Here is a 26,780-nt window from a genome sequence, read left to right on the forward strand (position 1 = left end):
TATCTTCATTCTGCTTTATTTGAAGTACATCAAATATAGTAAGCATTTATAATGCCCAAGATCCCACCAGAGCACTTCCTTTGAAGAGGTTATACATGTAATATGGACCCATCTCCAAACATAATGAATTTTTAAAGCATGATACTATTTATGTTGTACATACACTTATGTACACAAAACAATACCTTGTATTTTCTACCTAAAAATGGACGAAACTGATAATAATGGTTCCCAATAGGGAGGACTGGACAGAAGTGATGAAGAGGGATTTGGCCTTATATAATGTTCTTCACTTTTAAAAATAGCTTTATTGATGTATAATTAACATACTAAAGAAATTCATCCATTTAAAGCTTACAGTTCAGTGGTCTTAGAATATTTACAGATTGTGCAGCCATAGTCATAATCTAATTTTAGAACATTTTTATCACTCTAAAAAGAAAGCTGTGCTCAGTAGCAGTAACTCTCCATTCTCTCCCCTCAGTTTCTTCTATACTTTCTTTAGAATTTACCTATTTTGGACATTAATATAGATGAAATCATACAATATGTGAACTTTTATGACTGGCTTTTTTCACTTGGCATCATGTTTTCAATGTTCCCCTATAGTATATAATGTATCAATACTACTTTCCTTTTCTTTTTATTGCTGAATAATGGTCCATCGTTAAGGCTATTGTAATTTTTAATTCACCACAAAGCTCTAGGTAAAACCACATTGCCTGACACTGAGCTCCTCACTTTTCTTCTTTGAAGATTCTTTTTTTTTCTTTTTAAGATTTTATTTAAATCATAGTTAGTTAACATATGATGAAGTATTAGTTTCAGGGGTAGAATTTGGTGGTTTATCACTTACATATAACACCCAGTGTTCATTACAATAGTGCCCTCCTAAATGCCCATCACCAATTTTACTTAATGCCCCCACCGACCTCTCCTTCAGCAACTCTTTGTTTGTTCCCTATTGTTAAGAGTCTCTTATGGTTTGCTTCTCTCTCTGTTTTTATCTTGCCTTATTTTTCCTCCCCTTTCCCTATGTTCATCAGTTTTGTTTCTTAAATTCCACATATGAGTGAGATCATATGATATTTGTCTTTCTCTGACTTACTTTGCTTAGCATAGTACCCTCTAGTTCCATCCATGTTGCTGCAAATGGGAAGATTTCATTCTTTTTGATGGCTGAGTAGTACTCCATTGTATGTATATACCACATCTTCTGTATCCATTCATCAGCTGATGGACATGTGGGTTCTTTTCATATTTTGGCTATTGTGGATAGTGCTGGTTATAAACACTGGGGTGCATGTGCCCCTTCAGATCACTACATTTGTATCCTTTGGATAAATACCTAGTAGTGCAATTGCTGGGTCACAGGGCAGCTCTAGTTTTAACTTTTTGAGGAACCTCCATACTGTTTTCCAGAGTGCCTGTACCAGTTTGCATTCCCACCAACAGTGTTCAAGGGTTCCCCTTTCTCCGCATCCTCGCTAACATCTGTTGTTTCCTGAGTTTTTAGTTTTAGCCATTCTGACTGGTGTGAGGTGGTATCTTGTGGTTTTGATTTGAATTTCCTGAATGATTCTTATTCTGCCCATTCTACCAGTTCCCTCTTCTTGTATAACTTCCTGACAAGTTTTTTTTCAGGAAATATTGATTTAAGAGTATAAGTATTACAAAGAGGAAAACAGTTTAATCTAGTTAAATTTAGGTGGAATCTTTGTAAAACATAAACTGGGCCCTCGTATCAGAGGTAGATTCTGAATAGGAATTACTAGGGTTTATAACTTGTGGAGATTGAGAGGGTGTGGGATGAGCAGGAAATACCCTATAATGTCCTAATTTGCTAATATGATATGTAAAAAAGGAAAACAGTGGTAACCTGGACTGATATTTATTGCATATTTTGTGCTGAGCAGAACTCTAAAAGTTTTACATACTAGTAATCTTCCTGATAATGCTGCAACATATTTATACAATTTATGGTTAAAAAAAAACTGATGCTTATAATATAAAAATAAGTGATCCAGACTCATAGTTAAGATGAGTAGATAGCAGTCCGACAACAAAAAGAAATAAAAGGTATCCAAATAGGCAAAGAAGAAGTCAAACTCTCCCTCTTTGCAGATGACATGATACTCTATATGGAAAACCCAAAAGACTCCAACCAAAAAAATTGCTAGAACTCATAGGAATTCAGCAAAGTGGCAGGATACAAAATCAATGCACACAAATCAGTTGCAGTTCTATACACTAATAATGAGACAGAAGAAAGAGAAATCAAGGAATAGATACTATTTACAATTGCACCAAAGCCATAAGATATCTAGGAATAAGCCTAACCAAAGAGGTAAAATGTCTGTACTCTGAAAACTATGGAATACTTATATAAAAAAATTGGGAAACAACGGTGGTGAGAGTGGCCATCACTGTCGTGTTCCTTAGGGGAAAAGCTCTCAGTTTTTCCCCATTGAAAATGATATTCACTGTGGGCTTTGGAAAACAGTATGGAGGTTCCTCAAAAAGTTAAAAATAGAGCTACCCTACAGTCCAGCAATTGCACTACTAGCTGTTTACCCCAAAGGATAAAAACGTCATCCAAGGTAGTCACCTGCACCCCGATGTTTATAGCAGCAATGTCCATAGTAGCAAAAGTATGGAAAGGGCCCAGATGTCCATCGACAGATGAATGGATAAAGAAGATGTGGTATATATAGACAATAGCATATTACTCAAACATCAAAAAAAGTGAAATCTTACCATTGGCAACAACGTGATGGAACTAGAGGGAATAGTGCTAGGCAAAATAAGTCAACAGAGAAAGACAATTATATGATTTCACTCATATGTGGAAATTAAGAAACAAAACAGAACATGGGGAAGGGAGGGAAAAATAAGACGAAATCAGAGAGGGAGACAAACCGTGAGACTCTTAACTATAGGAAACAAACTGAAGGTTGCTATAACGGGGGTGGGTGGGGGGATGGGGTAACTGGGTGATGGGCATTAATGAGGACACATGATGTAATTAGCACTAGGTGTTATATGCAACTGATGAATCACTAAACTCTACCTCTGAAACTAATAATACAGTATATGTTAATTAATTGAATTTTAATAAAATTAAATTTAAAAGAAAAGAGAGAAGAATATACTTTGGTCTAAGGAAAAAAAATTGAGGAAGACACAAAGAAATGGAAAAACATTCCATGCATTTGGATTGAAAGAATAAATGTTGTTAAAATATCTATGCTACTCAAAGCAATCTACACATTTAATGTAATCCCTATCAAAATAGCAGTAACATTTTTCAGAGAGCTAGAACAAACAATTCTAAAATTTGTATGGATGGGGCGCCTGGGTGGCTCAGTCGTTAAGCGTCTGCCTTTGGCTCATAACTCCCAGCGTTATGGGATCGAGCCCTGCATTGGGCTCCCTGCTCAGTGGGAAGCCTGCTTCTCCCTCTCCCACTCCCCCTGCTTGTGTTCCCTCTCTTGCTGCCTCTCTCTCTGTCAAACAAATAGATAAAATATTTTAAATAAATAAATAAAATAAAATTTTATGGAACCAGAAAAGAACCTGAATAGCCAAAGGAATGTTGAAAAAGAAAACCAAAGCTGGAGGCATCACAGTTCTGGATTTCAAGCTGTATCACAAAGCTGTAATCATCAGGAAAGTATGGTACTGGCACAAAAACAGACACGTAGATCAATGGAATAGAGTAGAGAATCCAGAAGTGGACTCTCAACTCTATGGTCAACTAATCTTCGACAAAGCAGGAAAGAATAGCCAACAGAAAAGAGACAGTCTTTTCAACAAATAATATTGGGAAAACTGGACAGCCACATGCAGAAGAATGAAACTGGACCACTTTCTTAAACCATACACAAAAATAGACTCAAAATGGAAGAAAGACCTAAATGTAAGCCCGGAATCCATCAAAATCCTAGAGGAGAACACAGGCAGCAACCTCTCTGGTCTCGGCCACAGCAACTTTTTGCTAGACACTTCTCCAAAGGCAAGAGAATCAAAAGCAAAAATGAACTACTGGGAGTTCATCAAGATAAAAAGCTTTTGCACAGCAAAGGAAACAGTTAACAAAACTAAAAGGCAACCCACGGAATGGGAGAAGATATTTGCAAATGACATATCAGATAAATGGCTAGTATACAAAATCTAAAAAAACAAAAAACAGAAAAAAACAAAACACTTCTCAAACTCAACACCCAAAAAGCAAAAAATCTAGTCAAGAAATGGCCAGAAGACATAAATAGACACTTCTCCAAAGAAGACATCCAAATGGGTAACAGACACATGAAAAAGTGCTCAACATCACTCAGCATCAGGGAAATACAAATCAAAACCACAATGAGAGACTACCTCACACCAGTCAGAATGGCTAAAACTAAAAACTCAGGAAACAACAGATGTTGGCGAGGATGTGGAGAAAGAGGAACCCTCAAACACTGTTGGTGGGAATGCAAACTGGTACAGGCACTCTGGAAAACAGTATGGAGGTTCCTCAAAAAGTTAAAACTAGAGCTGCCCTGTGACCCAGCAATTGCACTACTAGGTATTTATCCAAAGGATACAAATGTAGTGATCTGAAGGGGCACATGCACCCCAGTGTTTATAACCAGCACTATCCACAATAGCCAAAATATGAAAAGAACCCACATGTCCATCAGCTGATGAATGGATACAGAAGATGTGGTATATACATACAATGGAGTACTACTCAGCCATCAGAAAGAATGAAGTCTTCCCATTTGCAACAACATGGATGGAACTAGAGGGTATTATGCTAAGCAAAGTAAGTCAGAGAAAGACAAATATCATATGATCTCACTCATGTGGAATTTAAGGAACAAAACTGATGAACATAGGGGAAGAGGAGGAAAAATAAGGTAAGATAAAAACAGAGAGGGAGGCAAACCATAAGAGACTCGTAACAATAGGGAACAAATTGGACACCTGGGTAGCTCAGTTGATTAAGTGTCTTCCTTCAGCTCAGGTCATGATTTCAGGGTCCTGGGATGCAGTCCCACATCGGGCTCCCTGCTCTGCAGGGAGTTTCCTTCTCCCTCTGACCCCTGCTTCTCCCTCTGACCCTCCCCACTCCCCCACTCAGCTTGTGCTGTCTCTCACTCTCTCTCTCTCAAATAAATAAAATCTTTTTAAAAAAAGCAATAGGGAACAAACTGAGTTGTTGGAGGGGAGGTGGGTGGGGGCATTGAGTAAAATTGGTGATGGGCATTTAGGAGGGCACTTGATGAAATGAGCACTGAGTGTTATATGCAAGTGATGAATCACTAAATTCTACCTCTGAAACTAATACTACATTCTATGTTAACTAACTTGAATTTAAATAAGATCTAAAAGAAAAAATAAAAGCCTCCACAGCAAAGGAAACCATCAACAAAATGAAAAGGCAACTATTGAATGGAAGAAAATATTTGCAAATCGTGTATTTAATAATATCCAAAATATATAAAGAACTCCTACAACTAAATAGCAATAAAACAATCCAATTAAAAAATGGGCAGAGCATATGAATAAACATTTTTCCCAAGAAGACATACCAGATGGTGAACAGGTCCATGGAAAGGAACTCAGTATCACTAATCATCAGGGAAATGCAAGTCAAAGCTACAATGAAATATCACCCTACACCTGTTAGAATGGTTATTATAAAAAAGACACAAAGTAACAAGTGTTGGCTAGGATGTGGACAGAAGGGAACCCTTGTGCAGTGTTGGGGGAAGTGTAAATCGCAGCCGTATGAAAAGCACTATGGAGTTTCCTCAAAAAATTGAAAATTGAACTATGATATGATTTAGTAATTCCACTACTGACTATCCAAAGGAAACCAAAACACTAAATTGAAAAGATATCTGGACCTCCATATTCATGCAGCATTATTTACAATAGCCAAGACATGGAAGCAACCTAGGTGTTTATCATTGGATGAATGGATAAAGAAAATGGATAAAGAAAATCTAATAATATATCTATTATATATAATGGAATATTATACATAATATATATACAATATTAACCAATAAAAAAGGAAATCTTGCCATTTATAACAACATGGATGGATCATGAAAGAATTCTGATAAGTAAAATAAGTCACTAGAGAAAGACCAATATCATATGGTCTCAACTGTATGTGGAATCTAAAAACAAGCAAAAAGCAAAAATATCTCCTAGATACAGAGAACAAATAAGTTGCCAGAGGCAGGGGATGAGAGGGTTGGTGACATGGGTGAAGGTGGCCAAAAAGTACAGATTTTCAGTTAGAATAAATAAGTCCTGGGGATATAATATATAGCATGATGACTAATTAATACTGTATTATGTATTTGAAAATTGCTAAGAGAGTAGAACTTAAAAGTTCTCATCGTAAAAAAAAAATTATAACTGTGTGGTGATGGATGTTAAGTAGACTTACTGTGGTAACCATTTCACAATATTTGCAAATATGAATCATTATGTTGTGCACCTGAAAATGTTATATGTCAATTATATTTCAATAAAAATAAGCTTAAAAAATGAAGTTTGAACATACAAAAAGCTAAATTTTTATCAAACTAATTTCATACTTTGTCTTTGTTGTGGGCATTATTACATTCGTGTGAGGTTATGATGATGTGATCTGGGTTTTTAGTAAATTATTTTTTAAAAAACTTCTTTACCCTCTCACTGCCCCAGAGAATGTGGTGGAGTCTGATTCCAGGCAACAAGGATATTATCACAAGCAGTCCAGGAACACGAGAGGATGTTGGGTCAGGTCTGAGGAGAGAAATGGCCTATCCAAGTCCACCAACAGGGCATGACCCCTGGACTCCAGGAGCATTAATACATATCTGCAGCATCCAAATTTTTCTTTTCCACATTGTAATTTCCCTTTGCCCCAAAATCTGGATAAAAATGTAGAGCCTGGGTGCGGCTGTACTTTGAGGAATTAAGGGAAGGGCCTGGGTCTCTGCTGCCCTGAGGCAGCAAAGAAAGGACGATAGCTGCGTAGGAAAGACAGGTAAAAGATAGCAGTAAGTCATCATCAGAGGTTTTAGGGGAGCAGGTGGCTGGTGACTGCTGACACAAAGGATTGGAACATGCAAGCATTCATCAGAATCAGATGAAAAGGTATACTTCCCTCCTTACTACCCATAGTCCATAGTGTCTCATGTTTCATTCCCCCTTCTGATTACCCCCCCTTTCTTTATCCCTTTCTTCCCCTACCGATCATCCTAGTTCTTATGTTCCATAGATGTCGGGCTCCAAGCTCAGTGAAGAGTCTGCTTAGGATTCTCTCTCCCTCCCTCTCTTCTGCTCCCCCCTCTCTAAAATGAATAAAATTTAAAAAAATGTTCAGTATCAATATTGTATCAGAGTAAGATTTTGGTTGTGTTAAGGAGTAGCAAGATACATTCTGCCAAGGGAATGAATCTGGCCCTGTATTTTAATGTTAGCCCCAGTTAATTACTCACATGATAGATATTTATTAAGCATTTACAATGCTGAGTCCAAAGCACTGAATAGGATGACAACCTGCTAATCCATGATGTCAGGATATAATAGGAGAAAAGACATTTTCGTCAATAGTAATTACACAATTTGGGAACTCATAATAGAGGTCAATTAGGGACATACTGAGTGCCTTTCCCATCACTTTTTACCACAGGAAAAGGCCCATGAGGGAGTGGAGAATGGAGATTGAGTCATACCTGAGGAGTAATGCAGGTTCCACCACTGACCAGTTCTGCTTTGCTTCCTCATGAGCAAGATGGAGGTTTCATAGGGAAGTTGGGAGGATTAAGTTGTGAAAATGAATGCAAAGTATTTAACATAGTTCCTACCACAGAATGAATAACATTAATATTATACTTCTTTTGTGCTTCTTCACAGAGAAGTATCTACCACCTCTAAGCTCCGTTACTTATAATTGGAGAGATTCCTTCTGATGTCAGTCAACAGGTTATTAATTTCAATAAATTAAAAAAATAGAAGAGACAAAATTTTAGTTTTATACATATACTTAGCACTGTCATAGGTTGGGGTCTGTATATTGTTATAAAATAAGCAAAAATACAGTTTTCTCAGTCTAGGTGATGTTCATCAGACATGAGACATTTGGAGATCTGAAATTCATCCCATGAAGATTAGTAAAGAGTAAAGGCTATGAAAGCTGCTGTAGAAGAAAAATAAATGAAACCTTTTGGGTGAAGGGGAGTCTGGCTATAGGAGGGTCTTGGAAATACTGGGAAGTAATAAATTGGATATACATACATCATATTAAACACCTGCCAGATTTGAAAAGGTGAATGATTTAGCACTTGCCCCTTGACTTTGGGATAATCAGGGTCTTCTGGCTTCCCAGGTATAGTACATCCCACAGAGTCCCAGAACAAAATGGACTCAATAAGTATGCCAAGTGGAATCTGAAGAGATGTATAATCTGAATAGGGTTTTATTTATTTTTGGATTTAAACACTCATTTCATGAATGTACATTATGTGATAATATAATATCACATAAACAACTGTCATAATAGGTAGTGGTTACTTACAAAGTTAAAGTATTAAATGCAGGTAAATGTGGTGTAGTATATGTCAAACAACTTAGATGAAAGATGGCATGTGCTAGCGAAGTTTCTGGTGAATGGAAAAATCGGCCCAAGACAAAGATACTGATGTCTACAGATGCATGTGAAAAGTTCAAATGAATTGTGGAAAACAAAAAGTTAAATATTTAATATATTAAATAAATAAAACCTTAATTACTAAAATGAATAATAAAAGTGGATGAATCCCTCCTCCTACATTAGTATATTTTTATAGACTTTGTATTTCTATTCAGAGCCAGTGGAGCCATCAATTCCCACTTCACCTTTACTTCCCTGTGCTTCTCATTCCCACTCAGTGCTTGAGATGTTTGATATTTTGGCTTCTTCCTCCCACTACTTCTCTTATGGCTCTGATTCTTCCTCTTCCTCTTCTTCCTCTTCCTCCTCTTCTTCCTCTTCTTCTTCCTCTTCCTCTTCCTCTTCTTGCGGAACCTCATCCGCTGCCTCTTCTGGAGCAGCCTGTGCTCCTGGGGGCTTTACTGCAGCAACTTCTGGACCCTTTTCTGTGGGCTCTGGAGGAGCCTTAGAACGTTTATACATGATGACACAAATAATTATCAATATTAATATTATGGGCAAAAGTACCAAAAACAATATGATCAAAGGGTCTAAGTAACTATCTTCATGTTTGAAAATATTGCCAGTGTTTTCAGTTTCCTGTTTTACAAGAGGAGAGCCACTGTCCACACTACCCCCTGTTCCTACAGTTGTGCAGTCAGGTGGGGCATAGCCAGCCTCACAATGGCAGTGCTTTAAATTGTTGCAAACTCCTCTCCCATTACACATTCCTTTTGGATCACAATCGTAGTTAAGCACAGCATGATCAATGCACGAGTTATTCATACAGATTTTTTCTGGGGCACAAAGCGTGCCAGTTTGCACATAACCATCATCAGGGATATCAGTAAGGTTGTGGACATCCGAGCTCCAACACCAGTCATCCACATGAGGAATTTGGATCATTGTTTGCATGGCTTTTACCGATGGTACCAGTTTAACATTTGTGCATATAATTTTCCCACAATAAATATTTTCACCTGCACACTTAACATATTCCTGGTTACTTCGAGTGGGAAGTCCACAGTTTCCAAACCGGTCCCCTCTAGTGTTCATGGAAATATAACAGTCTTCTGGAGCAGATCTTGCAGGGTACCCAAAAACATTTATACATTGAATATCAGGGGTCTTGCACACACCCTGAATGCAATAGTAAACTCTTTGACAAGGTGTACCATCTTGCTTGTATGTGTCAGTGGGACATTTCTCAGAGGTACCATCACAATATTCTGGGAGGTCACACTCTCCAGAAGCAGAGCGACACATGAATCCCTTTACCATATATTCACACGTTTGATTACAGCAGGATCCAGAACTACACTTTGCGTTTTCCTTCAGCCTACATGTTTGGTCACAGCATGGGTTACCACCACAGTCGGGTCCACAGTCACACTCCTCATTCTGCTCCAACACGCCATTTCCACAGGTGGCTTGCCTACGCAGGCGACCTTTGGGCCGAGGCTTGTTAAATAGGCAGGCCCCTTTGTGTTCCCGGAGGAACTGGTAAAAGTGGTCAGAGCTGCAGTTGCTGAAGCCACTTTCTTTAGTGATATTCTCATGCATGAGGCAAAAGCGTCTATCTTTACAAATGCAGGCCGAGTGGTCGTGCTGAATACCCAAGTTGTGCCCAAGCTCGTGGACCATGAGCGCTGCAAACAGGAGGACATCGTCATGATGGAAGGATTCAACAGCTGCTGCAAAGCCTCTTGAACAGGCACCATTGAGAAACGCCTGTCCCACATCCTCTCCAGGATGATGTCCCACGATCATATGGGCAACATCGTGCTTCACACGATGGAAGAGCTTCTCCTGTCGCCAGCTATTGAAATTCCTGAGTGTAACTCGCAAGTCCGCTGGGACTTCTATGAGGTCCCCCTCGGTCCAAATCTCCATTCCAGCCAGCACCAGCTCGGTGTTTATTCCCCTAGTGAAGATGTTGGCCAGAGCGGTGATGTCCATTACTCTCTGGACTGTCTCATTGACGTTACTGCCCCACATTTGGAACCGCTGGTTGTTGACCACGACGAACATCTCCACGTACTTGGTGTGTGACCAAAAGGAGGACAGTGCCTGTAGACTGCGAGGCTTCCTGCTCCCTTGTTGCCGGCTGGTGGACACCGCTTGGCTGCCTTTGGAAGTGACACTACAGGAGACTCGAGCTTGGTGTGCCATGGTGTACAACACATGTTCAAACCGTTTTGAAGTGTCCATGGGCTCAATGCCATAGGGTTTCCCCTCCTTAATCAGGAAGCCCCTGAGGCCTGAACAGGTGTTGAGAGAAACAAAAGAACCTGGGACTCCTTCTATGTAGCCTTCATAGTGACAGTCATGGGAGACGAAAGGCATTTCTTGCCCCAGGACACCATTGTGGTAGCTGAAGACTGGAAAGTTATTCACAAAATAGTCTCTCTTCACCCTCAGGTGAATCACCTGTTTCTGGCCCTGCATTAATAGCGTATAGGATGCCTTTTCCCCTGGGTCTTCCCTTCCCTTGACCGTCAGACTCTTGGGGATGACTGTTTCATAAGAAGAGTAATATACAGAGCGAGGGTCACAGTACAAAATTGGCAAGAAAATCAGTATCAACACTAGCATGATCCCCAACCTGACACACGAAGGTCCTGGTGCTGCTAGTGCCCGCCTTGAGCCCTTCCTTCGTGAAGCCCAAGTCTGAAGCACTCTGCCAGCCTCATAGGTAACCACTTGGTATTTCTGTAGAGAGGACAAGGAGGAGGCAGAGTGTCTCAAAGCAGCCTCCACTGACATGGCCATTGTGAATCAGTTGATGGTGTGTGGCTGGTGTCCATCAGCAGCAGCTCTCCCTGACACACAGACCTTCAGGCATGAGCTCCAGATCTATGCTGGCTGCATAAAGGGCGGCTACTGCCTGCCCGTGAGAGTCATAGCCTCTGGCTGTGTCCTTTCCAGTCTCTCTGATGTGTTATCCTTCAGATAGTGTCCTTTCTATGTGAGTTCCTTCCACAGCATCAGCTTCAGTGCTCCTTGGCTAAAGTCCTTTTGACATCATGGACTGATGTAATCTTGAAGGACTGCAAACGCTAAAATGCAAGACCCTACCTTGAGAGTGGAAACAAAACCTCCATGCCTTCTCAACTGTGCCACGTGGAATGCCCCACCCCCATCCCTCCTGTCGTCCGTTGCTTGGCTAACTCCCAAGTGTTCCAGACCAGGAGGCTTAGACATCTTTGGAGGGTACACTCTGTTGCTTGATTCCCCTCCTTTAAAACTCCTGCTCTGGGGCGCCTGGGTGGTGCAGTCATTAAGCGTCTGCCTTTGATTCAGGGCGTGATCCTAGCGTTCTAGGATCGAGCCCCACATCAGGCTCCTCCGCTGGGAGCCTGCTTCTTCCTCTCCCGCTCCTCCTGCTTGTGTTCCCTCTCTTGATGGCTGTCTCTCTGTCACATAAATGAATAAAATCTTTTAAAAAAATAAAATAAAATAATAAAACTCCTGCTCTGTAACACATGGACATCATAACACGGATTGTTCTTTATCCCTGGATGGCATTATAGTGATATGCACATCTCACAGGCCAGTCTGTTAGATAAGGCAAATGGAGTGGCAGCCCTGTGCCACAAGATAGACTCGAATGGATGGTGACTCATGGGGCAAGGTCAATACCCCTATGTTTTAACATCATCAGAGTTCGGTCTCTCAATTTCTGTTTATAACACTGTCCAAACCTGTGTATGGGGATGCCGATAGAGCGGCCTCCTCTTATGCGTGAGTATCATGGGCATGTTGGTGGGTGAGTCTGGGCCCACACTCTTCTCAGGATGGCCCTGACCTCCTGGTGTGCTAAGATGATGCCCGTTGTAAACTAGGTATCCTAAAAGTCTCTCCGTGTTAGAATACGGCCTCCATGTATTCGGTGACTACTTCTGTCTGTTCATCTTTATACCGTCAGGTCTAGAAGAGTGCTTGTCCAAGAGTAGATGAACAAGAATCATTATCGAGTGAAGAAATGACTCCCAGGTTATGAGTGCTGTGATGTCTTATCTGTTGTATGTTATTTGTTTGTACTTGCTTGATGCCTGCCCTGAAAGGCTAAAAATGTCTTCAGGAAAACCCACAACCATGCTGACTAATGGCGCATTTGTGATCTCGATATGTACCTCTTCCTACATTTAGCCAGCAGTCCACTCTCCTGATTTCTTCTGGCCTCACCTTTGGCTGAGAAAAACAGAAGCAATCCAAAGAGTACTTCCATATGTAGGTGCCAGGTGAGCCCACCTGTATCTAGATTTTCCTCCTGCTGTAGTGGATAAGTTGTGCATGCTCCAATCTAAGGCCAGTCCCTCTGCTTGTATGTCTCCTTCCCTTTCAGTTTCTCGTGGACTTTGTTTGCTTTTCCAGTTGTCCCTTCCCTTTTCCATCTTTTTTTTTTTAAAGATTTTATTTATTTATTTGACAGAGATAGAGACAGCCAGCAGAGAGGGAACACAAGCAGGGGGAGTGGCAGAGGAAGAAGCAGGCTCCTAGCGGAGGAGCCCGATGTGGGGCTCGATCCCATAACGCCGGGATCACGCCCTGAGCCGAAGGCAGACGCTTAACCGCTGTGCCACCCAGGCGCCCCTTCCCTTTTCCATCTTAAACATCGGTTTGTCTGTTAGATCCAGTCTCATTATATACAGTAATATCTCACCTTTATGAAACCATCCTTTTCAGCCCATATCACTCTCCAGTCGCATGCGGTTTCTCTTCTCTGTTTCATAATGAAACCCTTTGAAAGTGTATAAACATTCTTGTTCCAGTCCGCATCACTACTTTTTTCTTTTCTGAAATGTTTAACTTTGAATCACAGCAGAAACACACAACATGCGTAAAACAGAAATGTATTTTACAGTGAATTATTAGAGAACAGCTGAGCCAGACCCAAAAGGACAAATATTTTATGATCTCATTTATTTTTAAAATGTTTTTATTTAAGTGCAATTTAATTAACATATAGTGTATTATTAGTTTCAGAGGTAGAATTTAGGGATTCATCAGTTGCATATAACACCCAGGGCTCTTTCCATCAAGTACCCTCCTTAGTGGCCATCACTCAGTTACCCCATTCCCCCTACCTCCACTCCAGCAACCCTCAGTTTGATTCCTATGGTTAAGAGTCTCTTATGGTTTGTCTCCCTCTCTGTTTCCATCTTATTGTATTTCTCCTTCCCTTCTTCTCTGTTTATCTGTTTTGTTTCTTTGACTCCACGTGAGTAAAATCATATGATATTTGTCTTTCTCTGTCTTATTTCGCTTAGCATAATACCCTCTAGTTCCACCCAAATCATTGCAAATATCAGGATTTCATTCTTTTCTTATGGCTGAGTAATATTCCACTATATATCTATATCTGTATCTATCTATATCTATATCTACATATATCTCTCATCTTCTTTATTCATTCATCTGTTGATGGACATCTGGGATTCTTTCCATTTTTTGGCTATTGTGGACATCAGTGCTATAAACACTGGGGTGCATGTGCCCCTTCAGATAACTAATTTGTATCCTTTGGATAAATACCTAGTAGTGCAATTGCTGGGTCATAGGGCAGCTCTATTTTTAACTTTCTGAGCAATCTCCATACTGTTTTCCAGAGTGCCTGTACCAGTTTGCATTCCCAGCAACAGTGTTCGATGGTTCCCCTTTCTCCGCATCCTCACCAACATCTGTTGTTTCCTGAGTATTAACTTTAGCCATTCTGACTGGTGTGAGGTGGTCTCTCATTGTGGTTTTGATGCGTATTCCGCCGATGCTGAGTGATGTTGAGCATTTTTTCATGTGTCGTTTAGCCATTTGCATGTCTTCTTTGGAGAAATGTCTATTCATGCCTTCTGCTCATTTCTTGACTGGGTTTTTTTTTTTTATTATGTTCAGCTAGCCAACATATAGTACATCATAAGTTTTTGTTGTATAGTTCAACGATTCATTAGTTACATGTAATACCCAGTGCTCACCCCAACACGTGCCCTCCTTAATACCCCTCACTTGGTCACCCCATCCCTCCACCCCTCCCTTCTGTAACCCTCAGTTTGTTTCCCAGAGTCCATAGTCTCTCATGGTTTGTGTCCCTCTCTGATTTCTTCCCATTCAGTTTCCCTCCCTTCCCCTGTGGTCCTCTGCTCTATTCCTTATGTTCCACATATGAGTGAAACCATATGATAATTGTCTTTCTCTGCTTGACTGACTCTACTTAGCATAATTCCCTCCAGTTCCATCCATGTCGATGCAAATGATGAGTATTCATCCTTTCTGATGGGTGAGTAATATTCCATTGTATATACGGACCACATCTTCTTTATCTATTTTTCTGTTGAAGGGCATCTCGGTTCCTTCCACACTTTGGCTGTTGTGGACATTGCTGCTATGAACGTTGGGGTGCAGGTACCCCTTCTTTTTACTGCATCTGTATCATTGGGGTTAAATACCTAGTAGCAGATTGTTTGTTTTTTTAAGTGTTGAGTTTGAGAAGTTCTTTATAGATTTTGGATACTAGCCCTTTATCTGATATGTCATTTGTAAATATCTTCTCCCATTCTGTAGGTTGCCTTTTAGTTTTGTTGACCATTTCCTTTGCTGTGCAAAACTTTTCTATCTTGATCGAGTCCCAATAGTTCACTTTTGCTTTTGTGTCCCTTGCCTTTGAAGGCGTGTCGAAGAAGAAGTTGCTGCAGCCGAGGTCCGAGAGGTTGCTGCCTGTGTTCTCCTCTAGGATTTTGGTGGACTCCTGTCTCACTTTTAGGTCTTTCATCCATTTTGAGTTTATTCTTGTGTATGGTTTAAGAACGTGGTCCGGTTTCATTCTTCGGCATGTGGCTGTCCAGTGTGAGTTATGCATCAATGAAGCTATTGTTGGAAGTCAATAAATGTTGAACCACCCTGCAGCCCAGGAGTAAATCCCACTTGGTTGTGGTGAATAATCCTTTTAATGTACTCTTAGATCCTATTAGCTAGTATCTTGGAGCGAATTTTTGCATCCATGTTCATCAGGGATATTGCTCTGTAATTCTGCTCTTTGGTGGGGTCTTTGTCTGCTTTGGGATCAAGGTAATGCTGGCGTCACGGAATGAGTTTGGAAGTTTTCCTTCCATTTCGATTTTTTGAAACAGCTTCAGAAGAATAGAAATTAATTCTTCTTTAAATGTTTGGTAGAAGTCCACTGGGAGGCAGGGCATTTGGCCCTGGCTCTTGTTCATTGTGAGCTTTTTGATTACTGCTTCAGTTGTTTTGTATGGCTACTTAAGATCTGTTTCTGAGTTTTCCTGTTTCTTTTGTTTCAGTTTTGGTAGTTTATATGTTTCTAGGCATCCATTTCTTCCAGATTGCCTAATTTGTTGCCTATAATTGCTCATAATATTTCTCTTATAAATTGCTTGTGTTTCTTCGTTGTTGGTTGTGATTTCTCCTCTTTCATTCATGAATTTTGTTTATTTGGTTTCTTTTCTTTATGCTAAGCCTGGCTGGGTTTATCATCTCATTAATTCTTTCAAAGAACCAGCTTCTAGTTTCCTTGTGATCTGTTCTTTACTGTTTGGGGTTTTTTTTTTTAATTTCTTGATATTGATTTCTGCTCAATCTTTATTATTGCTCTTTTGCTGGATTTAGGGCTTTTTTGCTGTTCTTTTTCCAGCTCCTTTAGGTGTAAGGTTAGGTTTGTATTTGAGACTTTTCTTGTTTCTTGAGAAAGGTTTATATTGTTATATACTTGCTCTTCAGACTGCCTCTGGTGCATCCCAAAGGTTCTGAACTGTTGTATTTCATTTTCATTTGTTTCCATGTTTTTTAAATTCTTCTTTAATTTCCCGTTGACCCATTCATTCTTTGTGATGCTCTTTCCCTCCATGTATTTGTGTTCCTTCCTACTCTTTCCTCTTCCGGATTTGTTGGTTCCAGTTTCAAAGCATTGTGGTCTGAAAACATGCATGGTTGATCTCCTCTTTTTGCACCACTTGGGACCTGATCTGATGTGACCCATTGTGTGATCTATTCTGGAGAATATTCCATGTGCTGAGAAGAATGTGTATTCTGTTGCTTTAGGATGAAATGCTCAGATAGGTCTGTGAAGGCCATCTGGTGCAATTGTCATTCAAAGCCCTTGTTTCCTTGTTTATCTTCTGCTTGATGATCTGTCCGTTGCTGTGAGTAGGGTGTTAAATCCCCTACTATGATTGTACTATTATATTGTGTTTCCTTAATTTTGTTATTAATTGGTTTATATAGATTGGCGCTCCCAACTTAGGGGAATAAATATTTACAGTTGTTGATCTTCTAGTTGGATAGACCCTTTCATTATGATATAGTGTCTCTTCTTTGTCTCTTATTACAGCCTTTGGTTTAAAATCTAGTTTGTCTGACATAAAGATTGCTACTCCAGCTTTCTTTTTGATGTCCATTAGCATGCAAAATGGTTCTCCACCCCTCACTGTCAATCTGAGGTGACTTTGGGTCTAAAATGAGTCTCTTGTAGACAGTATATCGATGGGTCTTGTTTTTATCCAGTCTGATACTGTGTGTTTTTGATTCAGTCCATTCGTCATTCATAGGTAATTATTGAAAGATATTAAGTGCCATTGTATTTCCTGTAAAATCGCTGTTTCTATAGATTGTCTCTGTTGCTTCCTGATCTTTGTTACTTTTAGGCTCTCTCTTCACTCAAAGGATGCCCTTTAACTATTTATTTCTTGCAGGGCTGGTGTGGCATTTAGGAATTCCTTTAGATTTTTGTTTGTCCTGGAACTCTTAATCCTTGCCTTCCTATTCTGAGTGACAGAAAGCCTTGCTGGATAAAGGATTCTTGACTGCATCTTTTTCCCATTTAGCACATCGAATATATCATGCCAGTCCTTTCTGGCCTGCCAGGTCTCTGTGGACAGGTCTGCTGCCAGCCTTATGTTTCTACCCTTGTAGGTTACAGACCTTCTGTCCTGAGCTGCTTTCAAGATTTTCTCTTTATCTCTGAAATTTGCAAGCTTCACTATCATATGTCGAGATGTTGACCTATTTTTATTGATTTTCAGGGGGTTTCTGTGTGCCTCCAGGACTTGAATGCCTCTTTCCTTCCCCAGATTAGGGGAGTGCTCAGCTATAATTAGTTCAAATAGACCTTCTGCACCCCTCTTCATCTTCTGGGACCCCTATTATTCGAATATTATTTCACCTTATGGTATCACTGATTTCTCATTGTCTCCCTTCATCATCCAGTAGTTGTTTTTCTCTCTTTCTCAGCTTCCCTGTTTTCCATCGTTTTGTCTTATATATCACTGACTCTCTCTTCTGCCTCATTTATCCAAGCTATTGAGCCTCCATTTTTGACTGCATCTCAGTAATCGCATTTTTAATTTTCACCTAATTAGATTTTAGCTCTTTTGTTTCTACAGTAATGTTTCTCTAGTATCTTCTATGCTTTTTTTCCAAGCATATTTTTTTATAATTGTTTTGAATTCTAGTTGTGACATCTTACTTATATCCATATTGATTAAATCCCTGGCAGTGAGTAGTACTTCCTCCTGTTCTTTCTTTTGGTGTGTCTTTCTCCGTCTCATCATTATGTCCAGACAAGAATAGAAGAAAGAGAGAAAAGACAAAAATAACAACAACACCGAAAAATACAAACAAAACTAACCACAAGAAAACAGAAACAGGGGCGCCTGGGTAGCGCAGTCGTTAAGCGTCTGCCTTCGGCTCAGGGCGTGATCCCGGCGTTCTGGGATGGAGTTCCACATAGGGCTTCTCCGCTAGGAGCTTGCTTCTTCCTCTCCTACTCCCCCTGATGTGTTCCCTCTCTCGCTGGCTGTCTCTCTGTCACATAAATAAATAAAATATCTTAAAAAAAAGAAAACAGAAACAAAAATAAGAAGAAATCAAACAAGAAGTAAAAGAGAACAAAACAATAAAGTACATCCTGAGTGTATTTTGGTTTGTTTGTTAAAAGAAACTAGATCTCAAATATAGGAAAAAATGAAAAACTTCTATGTATAAACATATGATAAATATAATATCTATTTATAAATATATATAAACTATTATATAAATATAATAATAATACAAAAATACAAAAAACAATGGAAGGAAAATAAAGTATGTATATATTAAAATTTTTAATAACAAAAAAAAGAATTAAATAAGAAAATACCTGAAAAAAATAAAACTGGAAGACTAAAAAAATAATAATAAAAACCCACACGAATGCTATATACCGTTTTTCCCAAAAGCTGAAGTTTTGCAGTTCTCTATGATCGGTAACCTTGGTGCTAGCGAGTTGTTCCAGCTGGTCTTCCAGAAGAGGGGTCTGTTGCGGTGATTCTCAGGTGCCTTGCCAGATGGAATTGCACTCCCCTTATCAAGGGACGGGGCTCAGTGCAGGCAGCTCCAGATTGCACTTTGCTGCACACTGTTTTGTTCTCTGAAGGCTTTCAGCACTGATGGGGTGGAGGGGTATGGATATGGCCGTGCACCAATCTCTAGTCTACGCCCCCCACTCTTCAGGGAGCCCACACAGAAATGCAGTCAATCACTCTTGTCTCCCTGGTTTCCGACCATCCTCTTTGTGACCGGGCTTGTGACCGAGTTTTTTTTTTATCTCAGCCACCCCACCTGGTTTCAAGTCTCCAAACTTTACAGACTCCTGGGGTGCGGACCCAAGCCGTTCCTTCCAGGGGAGCGAGAGGTTGTCTTGCTGTGCTTCTGTGTTTTGCTGGCCCCTGCCCAGATTGCAGTCGAAATGGAGAAATGTCTGTGCACATCCTGTGCCCTTTTAAAATTGGACATCTTTTTCTGGTTGAGTTGTAAGAGTTCTTAATGTTTTCTGGGTACTAGTCCCCACCAGATATATGATCCACTAATATTTCTCCCATCCTGTGGGCTGTCTTTTCACATTCTCAGTGCTGTGTTTCTCTCAGAGTGAGAAGTATTTCACTTTTCCTTCCAATCATTTTATTGAGTTAAAACACACATAGCCTAAAACTTACCATCGTAACCATTTTTAAGTGTACGCTTCCGTGGCAATAAATCTGTTCATAATGTTGTGCCACCGTCACCACTATGGATCTCCAGGACTCCTTTTCATCTTATAACTTATAACTGAAACTCTATAGCCATTAAACTGTAAATCCCCATTGCCTGCTTGCCTCTAGCCACTAGCAACCACCATTCTACTTTCTCTCTCTAGGATTGTGACTACTCTGGGTGCCTCCTGTGAACGGAATCATAGAAGATTTGTCTTTTGGGGGCTGGCTTATTTCACTTGGCATAGCGTCTTCAAGGTCCATCCATGTTGTGGCACATGTCAGGATTTCTTTTCTTTCTGAGGGCGAATAGCATTTCATTGTAAGTATATACCACATTTTGCTTCTCCATTGGTCGTCCATCGATGGACACTAAGGTTGCTTCCGCGTTTCAGCTATTGTGAAGAGTGCTGCTGTGAACATGGACATACAAACGGCTCTTCAAGACCCTGCTTTCAGTTCTTTGGGGTGTATACCCAGAGGTGGGGTTACCGGATCATATGGGAAGTCTATGTTTGATCTTTGGAGGAACCAGGACATTCCGCAGCGGCTGTAGAATTTTACGTTTTCACTGGCAGCACACATGGGTTCCAATTTCCTCCAGGTCCTCTCCAACACAGGATGTCTTATTTTCTGTTTTGTTTTGGGGTGTTTTTGACAGTGGCCATCCTCGTGGGTGGGAGGTGGTATCTCATCGTAGTTTTGGTTTGCATTTCCCTCATGATGAGTGATGTGGAGCATCTTTTTATGTGCTCATAGGCCATATTTGATCTTCTTTGCAGAAATGTCTCTGCCCATTGTCTTTAATCCGGTCGTTTCTTTTGTTGTTGTTGTTGTTGTTGTTGTTGCGTTGTAGATGTGTCTCTCTATATTCTGGATATTAATCCCTTATCAGACAGACACTTGATTTGCAAATATTTTCTCCCATTCTGTGGGTAGCCTTTTTACTGTGTCAGAGCATTTTTTGATGCATAAAATTTTTAAAGTTTCTTTAAGTCCATTTTGTCTTTTTGTTTTTGTTTTTGTTACCTGTGCCTTTGGTGTCATGCGTCAGAGGGATCTTTGCCAAATCCAGTGCCGTGAAACATTTGCCTTATGTTTTCTTCTATGAGTTTATAGCAAGGCAAGTCCTATGAAGGGGGGTTTTCTGGGGAACTGCCAGGCATAAAATCAGTAACAGTTCTATGGCCACGGTGCTTTTGAGGAGGCTCTAGACTGTTCTGCCCATTCCACTGGGTGCTAGGCTGCCTGTTTTCACAGCTACCCTAGTTGCTATGATGCGGTTTTTCGAGGCTAGTGGGGACCTGAGGGAGAGGGATATGGGACTAGGGCAATTAAAACCTCACATAGCTCGCTGCTCTTACCAAGATTCAGCCGTTTCATTGTTCCTATTTTTGAACAAACAAGCTTCACTGGTTCTGTGTCTTGGATTAATTCCCACACCTCCAAAACGTGCATTTTTGACTCTTGCCTTGAAAAGCTAAAATGCAGTTTTTATGGAGGAGGGGATTTCTGAGGACCTTATTTAACATTTTGGGAGTGCTTCCCATTTTACCTCTTAACTTCCTAGAATCCACACGAATGCAGTGTGGCCTCTTTTGTTCCACATGGTATTTAAGTTTCCACTTAACTCTGTTTGTGCGCCATAGTGCTTCCTTGCCACGTTGTTCTACACTTGTATTTCTCTGTGTGGATCAGTCACAACATTCATCGCATCATTCGTGAACACAGGGTCTTTTCTTTTGGAATACTATGAAGAGTGCTGCTTATGACCTATTGTTGTCAGGAACTTGAAGCAAATAAGCAGAAATTTCTAGGGATTTGCCTAAGAGTAAAAGAGCTAAGTTATGGGGTACTTGAGAAAATAAATGTAACTGGAAGTTAAAAGTGCTATTTCAAAGTGGATGCCGCTTTAGGTTTCGAAGAGTTTAGGAGAGCTTCTGCTGTTCCACAGCAGTGCCAGGCATTTTCAGTTTCGTATAGCCGGTCTTGGTGTGTAGCGACATCTCTTTGTGGCTATGTAATCTGTATTTCTCTGAATACCGATGCATTGAACACCTCACAGAGGTTTGTCTGGCTCATCCTTTACATTTTGACTCCAGGAGAATAAGCTGTCATTCCCACCGTCCATCCAAACTGCTCTGCTCCAGGATACCAATGACTAACTCTCCATTGTCAAACCAAATGATCATCACTGTCCTCACCTTGGACCTACTGGCTACACTTGATGATCGGTATGTTCTGACTTAAACTTTGAAAATAATCGCTTGCCTCCGCTGGCTGGAAATTAGCTACGGTGACTCAGGGCTAGAGAGATCAGGAGACTTCTGAGGTTGGAGAAGAGAAGAGGAATGATGGCTTGCAGTGCACTGGAGAGTGGGGGTCGGGGGCAGTGGTGATACGAGGTCACATTCTGAATATATGTTGAAGGTAGAGCCAAGCGAATTTGCAGATGGACTGGCTTTGTGGTGTAAGGCTCTTCTAGAAACACTTTCTGTCTTGGTTTGCAGGACAATGCTCTCCCCTGGTGGTACCCCTACCATGCCGGCCACTCCTTCTCCCACTTCTTTCCTGAGTCCTCATCTTATCAACACCTACCCAGGGAATGCCCTGGAGCTTAAGTCCTCACACCCAGTCCTCGATCTGTTCCTTTCTCTAGCTGGTGGCTCTGCTCCCTAGGCAGAGGCAGCCGGTCCGTGGCTTGGATATCATCTCCAGACGGGCAATTCTCAGATAGACATCTGTGGCTGACCTCTCTCCTGAATTCCAGACTCAGTCATCTTCCTGCCTAGCTGGCATGCCCACATGGGTGTTTAATAGCCGTCTCAGGCTAAACACGTCCAACTCCTGCTCTTTCCACACTCATCTACACCTCAGTGAATGGCAACTCTGTTCTTGCAGTTGCTCAGGGCAGAGCCACTGGAGTCCTTCCTTGCTGCCTTTCTCTGCCTTGCTCTGTCAGCAAATCCTTTGAGCTCTACCTCACAGTATACCCAGATTCTAGCCTCTTCTCACCACTTCCACTTCAGCCACCCTCCTAAAAGCTTCCGACATCTCCCACTTGGCACATGACAAGATCTCTAAGGATTCTCTGCTTATGCAGTGGCCCATCGCCCTACCCCTGTCTGTTCTTTGATCATGTAGCAGGTGGAGTGATCCTTCAGGACTTCTCAGCTCTGGTCATTCCCTTGCTAAAACCCTTCTGTGCTTCCCGTCTCCGCTGAAATAGAATCAGAATTCCTTACCGATCCTTACCAAGTCTTCATGTGACCTGTCTCCACCCACAGCCCTCAACTGCTACTCCACGATGCCCACTCTGTCCAGATAATGCTGACCTCCTTGCTGAACTTCAAACATGCCAAGCATGCTCCCATCTCAGGACCCTCCCACTTAGACTTCCCTCTCCCTGGTTTGCTCTTCCCTCCTCTGACCACTGGCTGCAAATAGCACTCCACCCTAACATCACTCTTGTTCCCCTTGCACTGCTTCGTTCTGTTCCATCGCACAGATTACATCCTGGCACATCACGTAGTTATCTTTTTTGTGTGTCAGGTTAGTATTTTTTTTTTTTAATTTTCCTGGGATCGGGGGCTTCGTCTTATTTTCTACCATGTCCATAGTACTAGTACAACAGTTCATAGGTAAGGATTCAACAGTGGTGGAATGAATGAATGAGTGAATGGATGGATGAATGAATGAATGGGGAGAGGTGACATGTGTCAGCCTCACAGTCAAATTAGACTTCTGTAAAAAGCACCAGCGTTGGACAGCAAGCCTTGAATATGCAAGTGGGCCTGTCCTGAGCCATTTGCACATTAAGGACTAAGGATACAGTCAGAAGAGGGAGAAAGCTAGAATCCTTGACTTAGGATCCAAGCAGCAGGATTGCTTTTAATGCCACCATGGTCTGGAGAGGGTCTCTAAGGAAAGAAAGAAAGTCCTTACCAGTCTTACCTGTAACTGGGCCTAAAGCAGTGATTGCCACATTAACCAAATCCCACTCCTTCTCACCCCCAGAGATTTTCAGTTTAGCAGGGGAAGTAGAATGTGTTTGCAATGACCATATATATGATGGATCAGAATGCCATAGGTATAAAGGAAATTCGGTATTGTGACTCGGTAGTGGCAGATCTTACCATTGCTCAACAGCCTACAATTTATATAATCTTACATCCTTCGACACAGTTGATTTTAGATCTTCTCAGTGTTGATCTGAGCACCTGCTATATGCCAAGCAGTGCACTCGATACCGGCACACACATTACGTAACTTAATCTCTCAACCAGTCTGTGAGAAGTGCCCTTTGTGTGGCCGTCTTACTGAGGCAGAAACCTAGGCCCAAGGAATTGAATTTCGGTGTGTAAGACCAATCAGCCAGAAAGTAGCACCTGGGATTTAGGGACAGGGAAGATGAAAGCCCCCTCACTCAGAAGAAAGGTGACTGTCTTCTTTTTAGAAAGGTTATTATTTACTCTCAGAAAATCCTCTCTGGTTGGTTTTGTTAGGCTAGGAGAACACAAGACTCCAAGCTTATGCAGCTCTCATGCTCTTAGCATCAAGGAGAAGAAAAGAGCTCTCACGGTTCTTAGGAAAGGTAGCCTACTGTTTTCTCTTACGCTTGAGTTGTTTTGTAAAACACCACTAGACATGGGTCATAAATACAGCTAATGTGACAATAAAGATAATTAAAGTTGTATCTGTTTTGGAAAAAAATCATGAATAAAAGGAACAGTTTCTTTTTTTAGGTGCATTGTTACATAAAATGTAAATACTGCAATAGAGACTCTGAACAGTTTGGGGACCTGATGTACTGGTATCATTTTGTTGCAACGGTTTTATAAAGAGAGTCCTGTCTGTAGGCTTTCCTTAAACCATGACACATCAGTTACCTCAGAGTTGTGGTCCGTTCTTATTTTTACAAGGCATAGAACTAATATGTAGCCTTTGCTTTATTTGGCATCTTTGTTTACTTTTCTGTATTTTTCTGATGACCCAACTTACCTGTGGAACCATAAAGGGAGGCTTCAGGTGTATAAGTGGTCAGTGGATGGCAAGAGGGAGAGCCTTCTCTCCTGTCCCCTTGCACTGACACTGTACCTTTTTTATTTCTGCTTTTCATGGGTGAAAATTGTCTGCACTCACACCCAACTCATGATTATTAGGTGACTGAAAATGCAAAACTAGGAGAAAGGTTGAGGCTTCAGACCTCACTCCTTTTGTGTCTTGTGAGGCTTTCTTTCCATTTCTCCACTAATACATGAGTAGCTCCAGAATTTGAGATTCTGAACATATTGGGTGAGCAAACACAATTCTCGCTCTTGAAGTACTAATTGGAGATTTCACTCAAGGACAAGGATGTATGGATACTCCCTTGTTCTGTAGAAAACAATCACTTGATGGTCTGTTTCAGACTGACTGCTCTATAGGTTCTTTCCATGAATATCCTCAAGGAGAGCCCATGTTTCCTTCAAAAAAGTAAAGAAAGGTATTCTGGAGCAGTTTCAAGAGCCTCTCTGGAGCTGTGAAGGTTGAACCAAGTAAGGGTAGGGAAGAGTAAGGTCATTCAGTGGAATCAAGAGCCCAGAGTGGGAAGTGGCCGTGACGTGTAGTGAGGACACAGGTCTTTCCTGTAGACATACTGGTATGAGGAATGAGGACATGCTTGTTTTCAAAAGTCATAGGAGACAATAGCTGGAAGTGGACAGGAGGACCCAGTTGTCAGAGTCCTTTAATGCCACACCAAGTTTACATCTTCTGCTCTAGCTAATGAGAGAGCAGTGGACGTTCCTGAACTCCAGACTGGAGTGACAAGATCAGTGTCTGGAGAACCTTGGGAAGGTCATTACAGAGCCCAGTTAGGTAGTTTCCAGCAGTAAAATGGGCATTGGTTTGCAAATACTTGGTCAATCGTGATTCCATCTCTGATGTTTCCTTTGTAAATATTTAGAAAATTGTTTTCTAACTGTGACAAGAGTCACCGTGGCTTTGTCCTTCACAAACTAATCCAACACCTTCATTATCCTCATGCATTTCACTGTATCATGACCTCCTTAGGTAAGACTGCCATGATTTTATTAACTAGCAAAAGCAGTATTGGACTTTTTTCCCCCTATTCTTCCCTGGTCCAAAAAGTTTTACAGCTTAATGTCCAGAAGGAGGCAGAATATTAATTTTAAAGAGTCAGCATTTTGCAAACATTCTTGGAGGAAGTCTGCTTTTGGTTTTGAGAAAACATTTCAGTAACCATGTTTGCCCAAAGAAACACCAAAATTGACTTCTGAAGTTAAGTTTGTAAACACTGGAAGTTTTTATTTTAATTTTTAATACAGTGTCAAGAAATTTTGCAGACTAGTGCAAAACTTTAGTTAGTGCAGAATTGCATCCCTATGAGGTTGATAATGTCACCTGTGTTTAACGTAAATCTTTTCTTTTTCCTTCAACTGAACCCCAGAGGGGAGGTTGGCGTCTGGCTCCAAGTTTTGAGGACATTCCCAAAGTACTCCTACGTGGATAGGAAAAGATGTCAGGGTGGGGACGTCCAAGGAAAGAGAGGACCTATCCAAGTCTCCCAGGGAGGGACATGACCTCTGGACTCCAGAAACATTAATATTGGACACACCCAAATGCATTCTTTTCCACATTGTAGTTTCTCTTTGTTCCCTCTAACTCTGGATAAAAGTCTAGAGCCTAGACTTGGCTATGATTTGGGAAAGTAAGGAAAGGGCCTCAGTCTCCAACAGCCTTAGGGACCACAGAGAGGACATTGCCACCCAGGGAAGGGCAGTAAAGCTTGGCAAAGAGTCATTGTCAGAATCTCTTGGGGCTGCAACTGCTTGGGTCATGAGTGACTACCCACACAGATCATGGAACATGTAAGCAAGCACACCTCAGAATCCCCCAAACATAATGGGGGGAAGGAATCAGGCAAAAAAGTGTGCTTTGTAGAAGCAGTCACACGAATGCAGAAGGTTGAACCTCGAACCCGACTTACACTACCTCTCTTTTTTTGCCCACATTAAAATTGGTCCCCTCCCTTCTATAGCAGATGCTAAAGAACTTCAACCAATCCCTAGGATTTG

The 26,780-nt window shown here is 41.0% G+C and overlaps 1 protein-coding gene across 1 annotated transcript; it reads right to left on the reverse strand.

The window, feature by feature from the left end:
* Positions 1 to 8,968: 8,968 nt before the first annotated feature.
* LOC103661285 (disintegrin and metalloproteinase domain-containing protein 1a-like) lies at positions 8,969 to 11,449 on the reverse strand. The gene has a single exon (XM_008688995.2). The coding sequence runs from the start codon at positions 11,447 to 11,449 to the stop codon at positions 8,969 to 8,971; it is 2,481 nt and encodes an 826-aa protein (XP_008687217.2).
* Between the last annotated feature and the right edge of the window lie 15,331 nt (positions 11,450 to 26,780).

Source organism: Ursus maritimus, unplaced genomic scaffold (assembly GCF_017311325.1).
Source record: "Ursus maritimus isolate PB19 unplaced genomic scaffold, ASM1731132v1 scaffold_33, whole genome shotgun sequence".
Classification (NCBI taxonomy): domain Eukaryota; kingdom Metazoa; phylum Chordata; class Mammalia; order Carnivora; family Ursidae; genus Ursus; species Ursus maritimus.

Coding starts and splice junctions, on each gene's coding strand:
- LOC103661285 (XM_008688995.2), bottom strand. CDS start 11,449: ATGTCAGTGGAGGCTGCTTTGAGACACTCTGCCTCCTCCTTGTCCTCT.